General features: G+C 49.6%; 1 protein-coding gene across 2 annotated transcripts in view; it reads right to left on the bottom strand.

The window, feature by feature from the left end:
* CENPH (centromere protein H) overlaps positions 1-18,545 on the bottom strand; it is a 466,689-nt gene that overhangs the window by 428,582 nt on the left and 19,562 nt on the right. For both annotated transcript variants that reach the window (XM_085632190.1, XM_085632197.1), the window contains exon 2: positions 16,359-16,414. In XM_085632190.1, the coding sequence (XP_085488316.1) occupies positions 16,359-16,414 (56 nt within the window). The remainder of the gene's footprint in view (positions 1-16,358; positions 16,415-18,545) is intronic.

The raw sequence follows: 18,545 nt of genomic DNA, 5'->3' as shown, positions 1-18,545 counted from the left end.
GCCCGGACAGCTGTTTGGGTGGCAGGGGGCTCCCACGCCTGGATGGCATCGACCTTCAACTGGAGGGGCGCCACCTGGCCACTCCCCACCTGATGGCCCAGATAGGTCACTGATCCTTGACCGATCTGGCACTTGCTGGCCTTAATCGTGAGCCTGGCCCTTTGGAGAGCGGCCAGGACTTCTCTGAGGTGTCCTAGGTGCGCGGCCCAGTGGTTGCTGAAGACTGCAATGTCGTCTAAGTAGGCCGCGATGAAGGCTTCTAGTCCGGCCAGGACCTTGTTCGCCAGTCTCTGGAAAGTCGCTGGCGCGTTCTTCATACCGAAGGGCATCACCCGAAAGTGGTAGTGCCCATCGGGGGTGGAGAAGGCGGATCGTTCCTGGGCGCCGGGGGTGAGCCTGATCTGCCAGTACCCAGCGGTGAGATCAAAAGTGCTTAGGTAGCGGGCGGCCCCTAAGCGGTCGATCAGCTCGTCTGCCCGTGGCAGGGGGTGGGCATCGGTCTTGGTGACTGCGTTTAGGCCCCTGTAGTCCACACAAAATCTGAGTTCCGGGGGGGTGCCGGGGGCGGCGGCCTTCGGCACCAAGACCACAGGGCTGGCCCACGGGCTGTCGGATGGCTCGATGACTCCGAGGACGAGCATCTTGGAGACCTCCGTTTGTATGCAGGCTCGGACCCGGTCGGGCACTCTGTAGGCGCGGTGTCGCACAGGGGGGCTGTCCCCGGTATCCACGTCGTGGACGCACCAGGGGGTCACCCCGGGCATGAGAGAGAAGAGGGCAGCGAAGGGTTGCAGCAGCTGCCGGCAGTCATGGCGCTGTTCTGGGGTCAGGGTGGTGGAGAGTTTGACGCCCTCCATGGAGCCGTCTTGGTCCGAGGACCCCAGGGGGTCGGGTAGGGGCTCGGAGTCGCTTTCGCCCCCATCGTCGGTAGCCAGCAGCAGGCTTAGTTTGGTTCGGGCAAAGTGGGGCTTGAGCCGGTTGGCGTGTAGGACCCGGAGGGGGTTCCTTGGGGACTCCATGTCGACCAAGTAGGTGACGGGGCTCTTCTTCTCCACCACCTTGAAGGGCCCGGTCCATTTGTCCTGAAGGGCGCAGGGGTCCACGGGCGACATGACCCAGACTTGCTGGCCCGGCTCGAACTCGATGGTCGAGGCATTTTCGGCATACCAGCGTTTCATGTCTTCTTGGTTGGCTTCGAGGTTGGCTTTTGCCAGGGCCCGGAACTTCCGAGTCTGGTTCCGCAGGGTCAAGAGGTACCTGTAGACGTCGGGGGGGGGCATCTTGGACGCTCGCCTCCCAGCCCTCTTTGACCAGGCTGAGGGGCCCTCGGACGGGGTGCCCATACAACAGTTCGAAGGGGCTGAAGCCCAGGGATTTCTGTGGAACCTCTCGATAGGCGAACAGGAGGCATGGCAGCAGGACGTCCCATCTCCTCCTCAGGGGCTCTTCCAGGCCCTTGATCATTCCTTTCAAGGTTCTGTTGAACCGCTCGACCAGTCCGTTCCCCTGGGGGTGGTAAGGGGTGGTGAACTTGTAGGTGACCCCACATTGTTGCCAGAGGGATCTCATGTATTTTGAGATGAAGTTCGTACCCCTGTCGCTCACCACTTCTCGGGGGAACCCCACCCTGGAGAAGATGCCCATCAGGGCCCGGCCCACCACTGGAGCTGTCACAGTTCGGAGGGGGATGGCCTCTGGGTATCGGGTGGCGTGGTCGACCAATACCAGGATGAAGCGGTGGCCCAGGGCGGTTCGGGGGTCGAGGGGCCCCACGATGTCGATCCCTACCCGTTCGAACGGGGTGTGGACGGCTGGAAATGGTTGGAGGGGGGCCTTGACTCGACCCCCAGTCTTCCCGCTGGCCTGGCAGGTCTGGCAGGACCGGCAGTGGTGGTCCACGTCTCTCCGCATTCGGGGCCAATAAAAATGGGTCACCAAGCGGCTGTAGGTCTTGTCTCGCCCGAGGTGTCCGGCGAGGGGCACGTCATGCGCCAGGTTCAGGAGGAACTCTCGGAATCGGAGGGGAACCACCAACACACGTCCGGCTCCTAGTTCGGCGACTTTCTGTTCGCTATATAACAAGTCATTGTCCCAATAGATCCAGTGGGTTCCCGTGGGGTCCCCCGTGGCCTGGGCGGCCGCTTGCTGTCGGGCCCCCTCGAGGGACGGGCAGGCCTTCTGTTCTTGTTGGAACTGTTCGCGGGTGGGGCCCCCGTCGTGGCGCCACTGGGCCAGCTCGGGGATTTCGCTGAGGGAGGCGGCCTCGTCGGGGGAAAGTTCGGATGGCCCGGCCTCATCGTCAGGCTCCTCCGTGCCGGAGGAGGGTGGCAGTTCTGGACCCGCAGGCTCGACGGGGCCGCTGCAGCGGCTGGTTGGGCGGTCATGGACCGGGTGGTGGCGCAGGCCCATTCGGGCAGCCCTAGCATCCCCAGATGCTCTCGGCGCTCCACCTGGGCCCAGGGGGAGCTCTCCAGGTCGTTCACCAGGAGGCAGTCCACTGGAGCGTCGTCGCGGACAGTTACTTTCAGGGTGCCTGACACTCCTCCCCACTCGAAGGGGATCCGGGCCATCCGGCACATGCTTTCGGTGTTGTCCGCGGTCCGGACAGGGCATAGGACATGCGGCAGGATCTGTTCGGGGGTCACCAGGTGGCAGCGGACAGCGGTCACACTGGCCCCAGTGTCACGGAGGGCTTCGGCCCGTTGCCCATTGATGGTGACCCACTGCTGGTACTTCTGGGTGTTGCTCGGGATGGGGGCTCGGGGCACCATTTCTCGGGTGCCCAGGCATACGAGTAACATGGCAGCCGGTTCCCACTAGGGGGACCAGACGTCGCGGTTTTCCTTCTCTTCTTCTCCTTTCCCCAGGGCTGCGGCGGCTATTTGTCGGGGAGGGGGCCCAGCGGTCCCGTTTCGTTGGTTCACGGGGCAGGCCGGGTCGCTCGCATAGTGGCCTGTCTGTTGGGAGCCGAAGCAGGTCACTGTTGGTCGGGGTCCATGCCTGGCGATGGGGGTCTCCCTACGGACCAGGGTCGGGGACGTGTGGTTGGCGGCTTGGCCTCGTGGCGGGCTTCGGGGCGGCCCGGCCGGGAATTCTCGACTGCGGTGGGACCCTCCTCCTCCGCCCCGCTGGCGAGGAGGTCCCGTGGTACTCCGTTAGTAGTCCCCCACGGGGTTCCGGGGGACCCGGGTGTTGACCCATCGGTCGGCTTCGGCGGCGAGCTTCCGGGGCTCGGTCAGTTTGCTGTCAAGGAGGTGTTGCCTTAGTTCGACAAAGCAGTTGTTGGCGAGGTGCTCCCAGACAATGAGGTCGAACAGTCCGTTGTACGAGGTGACTTTGCTCCCTCTTATCCACCCTTCAAAGGCTCTGCTGAAGAAGTCCACGTATTCGACCCATGTGGTACCGGGGAGCTTCTTGCAGTCCCGGAAGCGCTGCCGGTACATCTCGGCTGATAGTCCGTAGCGGGTGAGTAGGGCCTCTTTCATGTGGTCGTACGAGGTCATCACCGCGTCGGGGAGTTGCAGCAGGGTATCCCGGCCCTCGCTGAGGAACCTCCCCCATAGGCCGGCACCCCAATCCTTCCGGGGCACCCGATGGGAGGTCATGGCTACCTCGTATGCTCGGAACCATTGCTGGATGTCGTCGTTTTTATAGTACTCCTTGACGACATCCTTGGGGATATGAACCTTTGGCTCGGTCAGTGGCAGAGCGTCCCGGGATCCGGGGGTGCTGGTCTCCCCCGTTTTGGATTTCAGTTCGAGTTCCTTGAGGCCCCTCTCGTGCTCGAGGGTTAGCCGTTTCTCTTCTAGTTCTCGATGCCGTTTCTTTTCTTCGTTTTCCTCCTGCAGCCGTAGTTGCTCCAAGGCCAACTTTTTCTCCGCCAGCAGGAGTTCACCGTCCAGCCGGAGTCGTGCGAGTTCCAATTCGTGTGTCCGGACCCTCTCTCGTTCTCGCATTTCTTCGTGGGATAGGCCGGCTTCCGGGATGCTTCGTCCCCCATCTGCCGGGGTCGTGGTCGGCGGCAGGTTTTTGTCCCGGGCCGAGGTCCCTTCGCCTTGGGGTGGAGTGGCCTCGGATTCTGCCCAGGCTTTCAGGGGTTTCTGCATTTCTTCCTTGGTGCTCAATCCTGTGGTTGGGATCCCTTTGTCCTTGCAGAATTGTTTCAATTCTTTGTGGGTGTATTCTTCCAACCTTTCTTGCTGGAAGGTTGCGGCCACGGTTGTTTCTGGCTGCTCATGGTTCGCTTTCTTATTCCCTCTGGTTAGGCAGCGGGTGCGTTACTTGCCTGTACGATTGCGTCTGGCTCAGATCCCGTCGCTGGCCACCAAATGTTGGAGGGAGGACCACCGGGGAGTCAGGGGGCCCACTCCGGGGCACCTTCCTACCGCAAAGTTATAGCCGAGCGCCGCTGAGAAGCCTCCTAGGAGAGGTCTTTCTCCTATGATCGTACTAGGCCCAGTAACACCACCACACAGGACTCCGTATCAGTTGCTTATCTAGGTACTTTATCAATAGTAGCACATTCGAAATATTTACAGGGGATCGAGAGATCCAGAAAGAGTCTCGATGTCTTTGTAGGGACAGGGTAGCGGGACAGTCTTAGTACCAGCCTGGTACGGGGAAGCTCTGCGCCAGACCTTGCGTTAGGCCGAAGGTGGCTCCGGGGATCGGAGTGGCAGGTGCTGGTCTCAAAGCAGCTCGGACGTGGAGAGCCGCGACGGTGTCTGCAGGGCTCGGGTGGTAGTTCCGCTTGGGTCGAGCCGCGACAGAGTCAGCAGGGCTCTGATGGCAAGTTCAACAAGGTCGGGCCGCGACAGCGTCAGCAGGGCCCCAAAAGTTCGTGACGGTCTTTAAGCACGGTGGAGCCGCGACGTAGTCAGCAGGGCTCAGAGCGTGGTTCCAGGATGAGTCTTTCTCCGTAGGGTCAGCCGCGATCTGATCAGCAGGGCTCTTGACTCCGGGATACAACTGCGGTCCTGTTGCAGGGTCGCCCCAGATATAGGTCTGGAGCCCTTGGATGTCCGGACCCTTGCGCCCGGGGGGGGCGGAGAGGCCGGGTCGGGAGCGGCCAGATGCTCAGCAGGAGAGGCGCCAGGCCCAGGAGAGCTGTGGGGCGATCGCACCTAAGTGTGGGAGGACGGTTGGGGGTCCCATCGATACTGCCCTCCGCCGGGAGTGGGGAAGTGTTCACGTGGTACCCCCTGGCCAGTTGTTGGTGCCTTGATGTCGGGGCTTGCTGGGGCCGAGGCCGGGTTGAGCGGGGTCACGTAGGCTGGTGCGCAGAGTCACGTACAATCCAAAATGGAGGAGCCCCGAGGTGCAGGGGACCTCGTGCGGCTTGGCGAGGGGGAACAGGACCACGCCACGAGGCCGGCTCCAACAGTTATGCATGTATTTGCATGTATTTATGCAGCACACTGGAAACAGCCTCAAATTAATAAAGTTAGCAAAGATGTGTACAGGTTTCTATACTGGAACCACTGTTAGTAATAAAAAGTAAGCTCACAGTTCACTTAATGAATCATATTTACAATATTAAACTACTAACACATACAATCCTGGCCTTAGAGAAAGACAGTACTCTATGACTGATCTATACTATGGTACAGTAAACCACAGCCAAAGAATTTTGTGAGGCAGGGGGGTGGATCTACGTGCCCAGCGGACAAAATAAACATGAAACAGCAATTCTATGTCAGGACCGGAGGCTCAGATTAGGCTTCTCAATTTCTTTACTACTCAACAGCAGCCAATAGAAACACAGTGAAAAAGTAAAAACACTACATATCCCATGAGGCATTGAACCACGCCTCCATTATTAACCAATCAAACGTGTCCTGAATACACAAAATACTGAGGCACCATCTTGACTGCCTCTTTCTTTGCTGCTCCGCAGTCAAGATAAGTGCCTCGTTATTTTATGCATATCTCGTGTATGCTTAATAATATTAATGTTTTCATGATATTTGGCCTTTTATGTGCTGTGTTTCTGGCTTAGCGCGATCGCGCGACAGTAGGGCGCGTCACTAGTGCTTTCCCCTTCACTTCAGCGCATGATGAGCTTCCCCGTTATTTTCACATTGTTTTATTATTATTGAAGTCGTGTTGCTCGCAGACGCGAGTTCAGTTTAATTATAAATGTGCTACCCGCGCTCACGGCAGGGCCTGGCCCCCCCCCCCCGGGTTCGAGGTGCACGTACGCAAGCCCGCTCGGGCTGCTCACGTCTACCTCGGAAGCCTGCACATGCCTGCGCACGCGTCGGCAGGCTCTCTTTAACACGCTGGGTGACACCCTCCCCCTGGGCTAGAACAACAAGGCCCATGTGCAAATTTACTCCAAATTAAGGACCGTCAAGGAACATGATTACGACATGCTCCCTATGGCTCCTTCCCAGGTCCCAAACCCCTTCGTCCCCTTCCCTGTGACTGACACCGACACTGATAACGATTCCGCACAAGTCACGCCCTCGTAAACCCGCCAAGAAGCGCAAGCACTCCCTTTCTCCCGTCCAACCTTCCCCTTTCACATTTGATCCTTCCAGCATAGTCTACCCCGGCTCTTCTGATTAGGCCCCCGCCCCCACGGAATACATGCAAACTAATTTACGCAAGAGCTTCGATAAACAAGTTCGGGCCCGCTTGAGATCCGAGTGCCCGCGACCAGATCTTGCAAATAAGACTGCTCTTACTCCGGAGATAGATTCTTCCATGCAGACCTTCTTAAAGAAATATATTTAAAAAAGACCCTAAAAAAGGCATTGATCGGGCCCTTCGGTCTTGTCGAGTCAAGCTTTTGGATGTCTCTGGCCATTTGGCTAAGATTTTGGAGTCAGCGCTTCAAGCGCAAGAGACTGGGGCTGCTATCCATCCCGAGGTGCTGTCAGGCTGGACCCACAGGGCGATCTGTATTCTCGGAAATGCTAACTGTGCCCTTTCCTCAGAGAGGCACAAATCAGTCCTCCTACGGATTGATCCCCAGCTCGTGGAACTAGCCTCGGCTGAGCCAGGTCCTTTGGCGGAAGGTCAACTTTTCGGTGAACCTTTTGTTAAGGACATCGCCAAATTTGTGAATATGTTCACTTCTCTTGACAAGTCCCAATCCTCTCTCAAGAGGGTATTCCATTCCCTCTCTGGCAGGGCCGGTCGTGGCAGGGGACGCTCGGCCCGCCAATACAGTAATCCAAGTTCCCATCGTGGCTTCGCCCCTCGACGAAGAGGTTATACCCGGGAACCGGACCAGGCAGGCTTCTACCCCACCAGATCCATGGGTTTCCGTGGCCGGTATAACAGGGGCGCCAAGAGAGGAAACAGAAACAACGATGCCCAGTCCTCAGGTAATTCCACCTCTCTTTCCTACGCTTCCTCTGGGGGGCAGACTAATGCATTTTCTGTACAATTGGACAAAGATCACATCAGATGCAAGGATAATTCACACCATTCAGGGTTATCAAATAGAGTTAATCGATGTCCCTTGTCAGGTAACTCCACCCTACTCCTCTCCATTTTTCCCTACAAGAACAATCTTTTATAGACTCAGAACTTCAAGAACTTTTGGCAAAGCAGGCTATTGCTGTGGGATCCTTCGTTCCCGAAGGTTTTTGCAGCAACGTCTTCTTGGTTCAAAAGAAGGGAGGAGGACAGAGGTTAGTGCCAAATCTCAGGGAGTTCAATCCTTTTGTGGTATACAGACATTTCAAGATGGAAGGAATCCATCTTTTAAGAGATTTGTTGCTCGAAGGGGACTGAAGGGTCCGCCTGGATCTGAAAGACGCTTACCTTACAGTCCCCATTTGTCCCTCCCATCAGAAATAGCTCCAATTTCAGTGGAAGGGACAATGGTTCCGTTACCTATCCCTTCCTTTCTGCCTCTACTCAGCACCGTGGGTGTTTACCAAACTGCTGAAGCCAGTGACCACAAGGCTTCGCGAGATGGGCATCCGCATGATCGTTTACCTCGACGACATGCTTCTCCTAGCCCAAGATCCCACACTGTTGCGCACCCACTTACAATGGACGATCTCACTATTGCAGGAGTTGGGTTTTGTGACCAATACCAAAAAAATCCATGACTATCCCGTCCCAACTACTAGACTTCCTAGGCTTTCAAATCGACTTAGTGAGTGTCCAGTTGCTCCTCCCCACATCCAAAATCAAATCCATAAAGAAGGAGATTCAAACAACTCTGTCGAAGCAGTTGATCTCACTGAGGTCCCTGGCGAGGATTGTAGGTCTCCTTCCATCCTCGATTCAAGCAATCTTCCCAGTGCCTCTTCATTACAGGGCGCTACAACGCCTCAAGATTCACTACCTACAGAAAAAGTTCTCGTACGATCATTTGATCGCTCTGTCTCTAGACGCGCAAGAGGAAGTGCAATAGTTGCTAGCTCATATGGAGGCATGGAACGGCAAAGCCATTTTTGGAGCCTCTCCCGAGTTGGATGCCAGTAGTTGGGGCTGGGGTGCAAGATGCAGAGAATTGGCCACCAGCGGTCGGTGGTCCGCAGAAGAGTTACAAATACACATCAACTGTCTAGAGGTGATAGTCAGATCGTTTGCCATCAGATCAATCTCCACATTGAAGAGCAATTGTTGCATCCTCCTGAGGATGGACAATGTGTCAGCGGTGTGCTACATCAATCACCTAGGAGGGACGAAATCTCGGCTTCTGGCCAACACTGCAAGGGAGTTTTGACAGTCCTGCTCGTCACAGAACATCAGGATTGTGACAGAATACATTCCCGGCAAGAGCTATCAGCTGGCGGACTGGAACTTCAGGTTTCTGAGAGATTTCAGCGACTGGAGACTCCATCCTTCTGTATTTCTAGAGATCTTGAGTACTCGAGGCTCTTGCCTGATAGATCTCTTTGCCTCTCGCCTCAATACTCAGCTTCCCCGGTTATACAGCTGGAGACCAGATCCGATGGCGCTGGGAATGGAAGCATTTCTCCATCACTGGGGTTCCCAAAGGAATTATGCCTTTCCCCCTTTTGCTTTGATTCCGAGAGTAGCTACTCAGGTCCGGAGACAGGCATCGTCTTTAGTGTTAGTCACACTGTTATGGAAGACACAATCGTGGATTCCGACTCTGTTGGAATTGTCCATAGACCTGCCATTCCAACTGCCTGTGTTCCCGATGCTGCTCCAGGATCCAGTGGGCTCCCCACATCTTCTGGTCCTTAAGAATCAGTTAACCCTCATGGTTTGGACGCTCTCCGGAGACAAGAACAAATTGAGGGCCTTTCATCGGCCAGGCTCGTCCTCGGCATCCCCCGGCATGAACACATCAGCCTATACCTACGGAAACTCCACTGGCTCCCCGTAGAAAAGAGTCACCTTCAAAATCCTCATGCCCGCTTACAAATGCCTACACAACAACGGACCCAAATACCTCAACGACAGAATAAACTTCCAAGTACTGGCAGAAACCCCGCGCATCCACAGAGCCAGGGCAAGCGGAAGATCGTTCTCCCACATTGCAGCCGGGACCTGGAACGAGCTACCAGCAGACATCAGATACGCCCCCTCCATGAACATCTTCAGGAAGACGCTCAAGACCGGACTCTTCGGCTGAACGGAACTGCGTTCTCTCCCCCCTCAGCGCCTTGAGACCCTCACAGGTGAGTAGCGGGGTACAATTCCCTGATTGATTGGATGTCTCATGCGGTTGAGTATCCCGCTTTCCCTCATAATGAGAAATTACTTTAGCTCACAGATCGGACCCTCTGGGTCAGTTACTCTTGACAATCCAGAAACCTTTTCGCCCAGTCTCAGCAGCTACTCCGGCACTTTGGGTTAGGTGGGTGATGGCTGAAGCTGGTATTGATATTTCTGTCAATGGTGCGCACTCCACCAGAGGTGCTAAGGCCTCTAAAGCTTTTATTATGGGTTCTCGTTTAGAAGATATTTTAAAAGCTGCAGATTGGTCTTCGGACTCAATGTTTAAAATATTTTATCATAAACCTATTACTCATGTTTCTTCTGTTGTTGTTGGTCAGCTTTGAACCAGCATAATCTGAGCCTCCAGTCCTGCCATAGAAAACAAAATTTTCCAGCTATCGCAACAAGAATTTTTGATTATATTAAGGACACGGAGGTGAGGATTATCCCACAACTGTCATGTTGTTTATGATACACTAAATGTAAAAAATGTTTGCCCTACCCCGATACCATATTGGTGGTTCCATGTTTTTCAAATTTGTTTCTACTTTCAGGAACGGATTCCAAACAGAGTTGAATCTGCTTTACCTTGTAACAAGGAGGCTGGCGTCCCTGGTGGATAGTTGTCTCATCCGAGACTTGTTTGAAGTTGCTCTCCGTTGAGAGTCAGAACTGTTGCTTACTTGTTTACTGGACTTTTGAGACTGCTTATTTATTTATTTATTCATTCATTTATAGAGTGCATGGTTATACCTAACGGTGTGTCCCCGCGCTGAGACATCGAGACGAGTATGTCAGAAAGAGACTGAACAATCGCTTATAAGTTGTTATTCAGAAATAGCCATGTCTTTAGTTGTCTGCGGAAAACGTGTTCGCTAGGCTCGGTTCTCATTGTTATTGGTAGCGTGTTCCATAGTTTTGCAGCTAGGTACCTAAATGAGCGAGCTCCCATTCTGGCTCTGAAAATTCTCAGGATATTCAGTAAGGCCATATCCTTAGACCGTAGAACCCGAGCAGGAGAGTATCTTGACACCAGAGACTTAAGGTAGAGGGGGCTCTTACCTGTCAAAATGCGGTGTACATAGCACATAGCCTTGAACAAAATTCTTTTTTCAATGGGCAGCCAGTGTAGGGTAGTCAGAGCTTTCCTCGTATTAGTTCTCCTGGGGAGGCTGAGGACTAGGCGGGCGGCTGCATTTTGTATTCTCTGTAGTTTCGTGAGTCCTTTTTTACAGGCTCCCAGATACAATACATTGCCATAGTCTAGTTGGGATGTAATTACAGCATGAACAACCGTTTTCCTGGCTTTTACGGGGAGAAGGTCAACAACTTTTCTCAATGTTTTCATTGATCCATAGCATTGTCCAGCAACTTTACGTATTTGGCTGTCGAATGATAATTTGGCGTCGACCCAAATACCAAGATTCTTCACTTCTTCTTTGGGAAGGGGGGCCTGTCCTAATGAGTGTGGCCACCACGCCGAGGACCAGATGTTAGGTGTTTTGCCAACTACTAGAACCTCTGTTTTGTTACCATTCAATTTGAGGCAGTGGTTATTCATCGAGAGTGCCACTTCCTCAAGGCATTCAGAAAAACGGATAGCAGCCAGATCACTATTTTGGGATAATAGTACTATTAGTTGGGTATCGTCGGCGTATGATACAATCGATACCTCATGTTTTTGAACACATACGGCTAATGGTCCTACATATATGTTGAACAGGGTAGGGCTTAAGGTAGAGCCCTGAGGGACTCCCTGTTTCAGGGGATGGCTGTCCGATATGTGTGATAGTTGTGCTACTTGAAAACTTCGTTGGGCTAAGAAGGAGGTCAGCCACTGAAGTGCACATTTCCGTATGCCACACGCTTCTAATCTCTGTAAAAGTAGGGGATGTGAGACAGTATCGAAAGCTGCGCTCAAATCCAGCAGGATGAGCGCAGCTGTCTTCCCCTCGTCCGCAAATGTTCTCAGGGTCTCGGTGGCCATCAGCAGAGCTGATTCTGTGGAGTGTGCTTTCCTAAAACCAGATTGCGAAGGATGAAGAATCGCGTTCGCATCCATGTGATCTACTAACTGTTGGTTTACGATTTTTTCTGCTAACTTTGCAGTCAGTGGTAGTAGTGATATAGGACGCAGGTTCTCCAATAAGGAGAAATCCAGAGAGGGTTTCTTCCTCAGCGGTTTTACAATGGCCCTTTTCCAACCAGAGGGGACTATCCCAGACTTTAGTGAGCAGTGGATAAGTTCAGAGATCAATGGTATTATCGTATTGACACCCATCATTATTCTCTCAGGCCTTGCAGGGTCACGAGGGGATCCTGATTTTATTCCCTTAATCATAGTTATCAGTTCCTCTTTCTCAGGTGTTATAAATTCATTTAGTATCGTTCCCCTAAATTCTTCCTGGCTACTGGGGAGCTGATTACCACCCAATTGAGCTTCCATTGGGAAAGACTCATATATTCTGGAGACTTTATCAGCAAAATAGCCTGCTATTTTGTTGCAGATCTCTTTGGAGGAGGTTATAACTTCTTCCTCCTCCTTGTTTTTGAGGGATTTTAATATAATGAATAATTCCTTATGCGAATTTCCAGCATTATCGATTTTGTCTGTGTAGAAATCACGCCTAGTTTTTTTTATTAACGCGTGGTAGGCTTTTAATTCCTTATTGTATTTGTCTTTGGATGCAGTACAATAGGTTTTTCTCCAAGTTCGTTCTGCCTTTTTGCATCCTCTTTTTGTCGTGTGGAGTTCTTCGTTGAACCATGGTGGCTTTTATTCTTTGAGGTGTTCTGGTGCTCCGGTGCTCCAAGGAGCAGTTTTGTCTAAAGCCCCTGAAATCCAGGTCTCAAACTGTTCATTTGCTAGATCTAAATTAGTGTCTAGTGTAGGTATCGTCATGTTAAGTTCGCGTTCGAAGGATGAGGAGTCAAAATTTTTCCACTTTCTAGTGTCTCTTTCGTGGGTAACGCTTTTATTCCATGTACTGGCATCTTAAACGGGACCACAAAGTGAGCAGACCACGGTACCGGCCAGGGTGTTCCTATTTCAATTTCCTTAGAATTAGTAAAAATGGGATCTAATATGTCACCATCTTGGTGCGTATGAGATTCTACTTTCTAAGTTAAATTCAGAGTTAACATATCTTTGCAGATGTCGTTTATTTCTTTGCTATCTGTATTGTCAAAATGTAAGTTTAGGTCTCCCAAAACTATAAATTTGTTATGCCTCAGCACTGGTTGTACTATTTTTTCTTCCAAACTGGTCACAAACTGATTTGCTTGGCCCGGGGGGCGGTATATAAGGAACCCAGTCAAGGTGTTACCTATTTCGATAGATAGGGTGAAGAAGAGTGCTTCGCATTTTTCTAGGCCTGCTGGTTTGATTTCACAGGATATGTTATCTTTATAGATAATAGCTATCCCTCCTCCTCTTTGTCCCTCTCTATCTTGTCTAACTATCCGATAATGATTGGGAACGGCATCTTTAATGTCTGGTATAGCATGTTCGTTGAGCCAAGTCTCTGTCAGGAATAGGACATCAATGCATCTATCTGTAATGAGGTCGGCTATCTCATATTTATGTTTAGTTAGCGACCTGCAGTTTAAAAGAGCAAGTTGCGTAGTAGCTTTTATATATGAAGGCACTATATGTAGCAGATTCTCTTTGCAATGTGTGCATACGGGTTCCATATTGTCCACGTTAGTGGTATGCCTACACGCGGTGTTGACCATTGGTCGTAGAGTCAGTAGTGTGTGTTTAGAGTATTGTATCCTCACTGTAGGGGTCACTGAATCAGAGTTTCTGGCCCTAGGGCCCGGTCGGGCCCGGTCGGGCGCAGACGGGCTTGCCTTAGGCGGGCCTTCGGCGCGCCAGCGGCGCGCCCGCTGCGCGGTCGCAAACACATTGGTATCTTAAAGGCAGTCCGGCAGAAGCCCCGCCTCTGCCGCCCAGCCCGGAAGTGATGTGCTCTGTTACATTCTGCCACGCCCTCCACAACAAGCGGCACACAGCCGTGATGGACCGGGGCGGGCACACGAACGGTAAGCTTGCGATATTACAACAGTATTGAGCATGTGCAAATTACGCAGGGGCTTTATAAAGGAGCACGATTTAAAACAGTTAAAGTGCTTTAAAAACAGTTAAAAGTACTTTCCTACTGTTAAAACAAAATTTAAAAACACATAAAACACAACAAGGTTCGCATATATGCTCGCGCTCTCTAGTCTCACCTAGAGTGTCTCTCTTGCAGAGAAAGAGGCAGTCAAGATGGTGCCTCGCTATTTTGTGTATTCAGGACACGTTTGATTGGTTAAGAATCGAGGAGTGGTTCAAAGCCTCATGGGATATGTAGTGTTTTTACTTTTTCACTGTGTTTCTATTGGCTGCTGTTGAGTAGTAAAGATATTGAGAAGCATAATCCTCGCCCCGTGTCCTTAATAGAATCTAAAATTCTAGTCGCGATAGCATGAACATGTATTCCCCACCATGCTACACTCACTTTAAATAGAGACCGACCTTATCCACAGCATGAAAATGTATAATTCTATTTGTCACAGCACTCTATATAGAGGAATCGGGCAGAATTCTCACTTTCATTGCTGATGACAAAGCACAAGGCCTCAACGAGATTAATAGAGGGAACAGTCAGCCTTGCACACCATCAAATCCAGAAACATCAAAACGCCCAGTCAGCATTTTTTTCAGGCCCTCACTTGAACAATGCACAACTTATAGGCCTTCACAATTAGGGAAAACATTGCACTAATTCACATCTTGCCAGAACCAGACAATACAGCCCTGTTAGAGGACTGAAGGTAAAGGATTTGCTTATTGTTCAAAAACCTCTTGCTGCTGACCAACTTCAGGCATTAGGCAAACTTAAGACTTCCTACTCTTGTCCCATCATTATCCTCATCGATGCCTTATTAAACTCAGATGAAGTCCCCAATAAACTAAAGCATGACATCATAATAACCCTGAAAAGAATTAATGCTGAACTCAACATTCTAATAAATGTCAACTCCATTAGAGGCCTACCCTGCATTGCGCAGGCTCTGGAAACTGTGGTAACTATGTAATTCTCCATTCATCAAGAAATGAACAACCTCTTTAATGATTATCAACCAGGTTTGCATCCAATCAGATGGAAACCACAGTCTTAGATGTCATCACAAAGGCAAACATGCTCTGAGAAGTACTGTTTGACAGTGGTGTATCTTTTACATCTTCTTAAGTCGAGTCATCAATAATGTGTTCATCACTTACACTTGCTTCATAGAATCCTCCTGCAGCTGCACCTAACCCATTAAACAGCTGTGGCTTTTTCATGATTAGATAACTGAAATGCCATCTATAAAGGGATCCCGATAAAGATCTCCCCAAACTGCAAAGAGCCCAAACTCAACAACTTCTATAAACTCAAGTTATCTCAATCCTAAAATGCCAACCATTAAGTTATTATTTAGAATAGTTCCTGGGAGAATGCCACATTTCACAACTCATTACCTGCTACACAAAGTACTGCCAACTCACATGAGGAGTAGTGATCCAAGACAGTTCAGCCATACCACGTCTTAAAATGCCGATGACAGTCCCAAAAAATCTTTCTGACACAAGACCAGCGAGATAAAATTTGCTCTGGGAAGGTCTCACAACGCATAGGGTCATCACTATGAAACAACCTTTTGGCACATTAAGCAATCACAACGGCCTTAAAAGTTACCCCTTTTCGAATAACCTATTGCCAATAAGCATGCTATTTGTTTAATACCAAATTAAATATATACCCCACAGACAAAATCGCTTCCATTGTACTAGCTGCAATCCCTTGTATAACCTCCAACTTACCATAGAGGGCAATCGGCTGCCGTTTCAAGTTTGTGCTCAAATGAATTATTCTAAGTGTTAAAAAATGTATTTCAGTGCATGACCTGCTTCAAACAAATATACATAAATTATCAATTTGGCCAGGTGAAAGTTATCTAAAAGAATAATAAAGTAGCAAAGAGATATGTGAGAATTCCAAGGAATTAGGGGGCATACGAGGAGAGAAAGAAAAGGGTGAAAACAAGGAGTGCGAGCTATGCCTCTGCTCCACTACCTGAATGCACGGACTATGCCTAGGAACAAGACGACCCCCAGAATTAAACTGTATATAGAAAAGTGACCCACAAGAATTTTCAACAGAGAAAATGAAGCAGTGTCAGATCTCTCAAACCCAGGTACCACAGGCAGTAAAGAGTAACATCAGAATTTAGCTCGACATGCTGTCCTATGAACTTCACACATGCTCCAACAGGTAGTAGGAGACTATGTTGGATAAGACTGGCAACACCCAGGAGGAGGTAAGGGTGCCCCCTCAATTCCAAAACACCCAGGTTCAACAAACGGGTTAGCTGGATGGGTCCCAAAAGACTCTGAAATTAGGATGTGCCTCACTCTGCGGGTCCTCCAAGTGCAATGTTCTGGAACAAGTGTACTTGCCAACTTTACAATCTTCCGCTCGCTTAATGAGGAGGAATGAGGTGCTGTGGGGTCAGTACCACTCAGGCCAGTGATGTCTCCTCTAGAAAGTAACTCACAGCGCATATATTTCCTCCATAAACATAGGCTGACAGGGTACAGCATGAAGTGCAGGGAAACTCTCTTAAGAACTGTGCAGCAAAGTACAATAGAAAAATACAATAGGCCTACTTACTGGTTGCAAGTATTCTCTGGACATCTGTTAGCTGCTGTTTTATTTGATCTCTAAGTCTACAAATAGAAAACAGAATACGAACATATTATTTATATTAGCTTGTTACACACGTTAGCTGAACTTTATTAGCAACATGAATTGCACTTTGAGAAATTAATTTTTTTTTTCCACCTGACTTCTGCTACATTCGTACGTCAGTAACACTATGAGTTAGGGTAAACAGCTGGCAGAGAGATAGAAGAGGAAAACGAACTGATAAAATGTTGAAGCGTTAATGATCCAAATAATGCAATCCAAACATTAGAATGTGTTGCTACGTTGACAGCATATATCTTCTGATAATAAACTGGAGCAATTGATTAACAGATAAGCTGTCAAAATCTAGCCTGAACAAGAATGTAAATTGTCTTTGAGCTAGCATACATCTTTTTGGTGGTTCAGAGCAAGTAGATAGTAAATGCATAAAATCAATCTAATGAGAAGTATGTTCCACAAGTGACATCAATAGGCTAGTTAACCTCTATTTTGTAATTTCATTTTCTTTTCACATAGTTATCACATAGTAATTGTTGTAATCCTAACTATGTAGATGCTCTCATGGCATGGAGTGTGGAGCATTATGTGTTGTGCATTCCACGTTCCACCTGAGCCTGGGGATTCTGTATTAGGCAGTTGAAGAATAGCTGGCTTAGGGTGAGCATCGCTTTATCCACGCAGGTTAACAACTGAAATAAAGAAGTACCTAACCTCAATCCTGTGTTCCTCGGATCATTGGGTACCGACTTTAACATTGGCGACGAGTTGGCCAGCGTTCCTGCTGTGGTAGCGGCTCAGAATCCACGCTACAAGTGACCGTGAAGAAAGCAGACATCGAATTTGAAGCAACGCGATTTCAGTGTGTCAAGACTCCGCCAGTTTCTCTCCGGATGTCGAGTAGGTGCCGGTAGGAGAGATTCTGTGTTTTGGGAGAAGAGGACGACAGTTGGTCGGAGTTGGTGCTCGAGTCACGACTTGCGCGAGCACAGCAGCGCGTGAAGATTGGTGTGTCTCGAGCTGGATCCTTTGTGCCCAACTTCCTGGTGAAACAAGGACTCAAGTTGCTGCAACAAGCCCTATTGCCCATAGAAATCACGTCCAAACGACGTCGGCGGCCATTTTAGTAAAGTACTTCTGGAAGTCTTCCTTCAATCGTTTTACCATCATCGCAATCGCTTTGCCATTATTTTCAACGGCGATTGCAAATCGAGATTTCTTCTCCATTTTTGAGGTACTGCTTAACTAAATTGGGTTTGAGTGAATATCTGTTTTCTTCGCAAATTTGAAAAAATATAGATAAATCGCTTGTGAGTTTATTGGTAATTCTCATGTACTGCTGAATATTTTACTTACTAGTAGAGAAGATTCTGCTCATTTTAATTGATTTTGAGAATCCTCGTTTAACAGCATTTCAGTAATGGAGTCACAGGGCTCAATTATTTCACCGCCAATTTTTCTGGCGTCTTCGGGACCATTACCCATTGAATGGGAAGATTGGTTACCCATGTTTGAGAACTACATTGATGCACTTGATGGGGCTAAGTTCAGTGCTGTAAGGAAGAAGGCACTTTTATTGAACAACCTTGGCAAGGAAGGTCAACGAATTTTTAAATACCTTCCTCTTGCTACCTTACCTAACGGGAATGCTATTGAAGACGTTTATGTTGAAGCAAAGAAACGTCTTGAGACCAGATTTGCTAAGGAAATCAACATAGTTATGAATAGGTATCATTTCTACACGCACAAGCAAGAAGAAAACCAATCTGTAGATGACTTTGTATCCAAACTTCGTGAACTATCCTTGAAGTGCAACTTTGGTGCAATGACGGATGAGTTAGTCCGTGACCAACTGATTGTACAGTGCAAATGCAAGAAAACGCAAGAGCGACTTTGGGCAGCAAAAAATCCGTCTTTAAAAGACGCAATAGATATTGCAAAGGTCCTTGAACAATCTCAATATTGTATGCGAGAATTAACCAAAAGACAAGAAAATATGTCAGACAGCGTATCTATTGTATCTAAAGATGATTCAGAGGTTGCTGCAGTATTTAGATCAGGTAGAGCTTCACAAAAGGGTAGACAACAAATTAGGCAGTGTTACAGATGTGGGAGCTCGTTTCACAATGCAGATTATACCAAATGTCCAGCAGT

This window comes from Triturus cristatus, chromosome 2_1 (assembly GCF_964204655.1).
Source record: "Triturus cristatus chromosome 2_1, aTriCri1.1, whole genome shotgun sequence".
NCBI lineage: Eukaryota > Metazoa > Chordata > Amphibia > Caudata > Salamandridae > Triturus > Triturus cristatus.
This window is presented reverse-complemented; position numbering and strand designations above follow the sequence as displayed.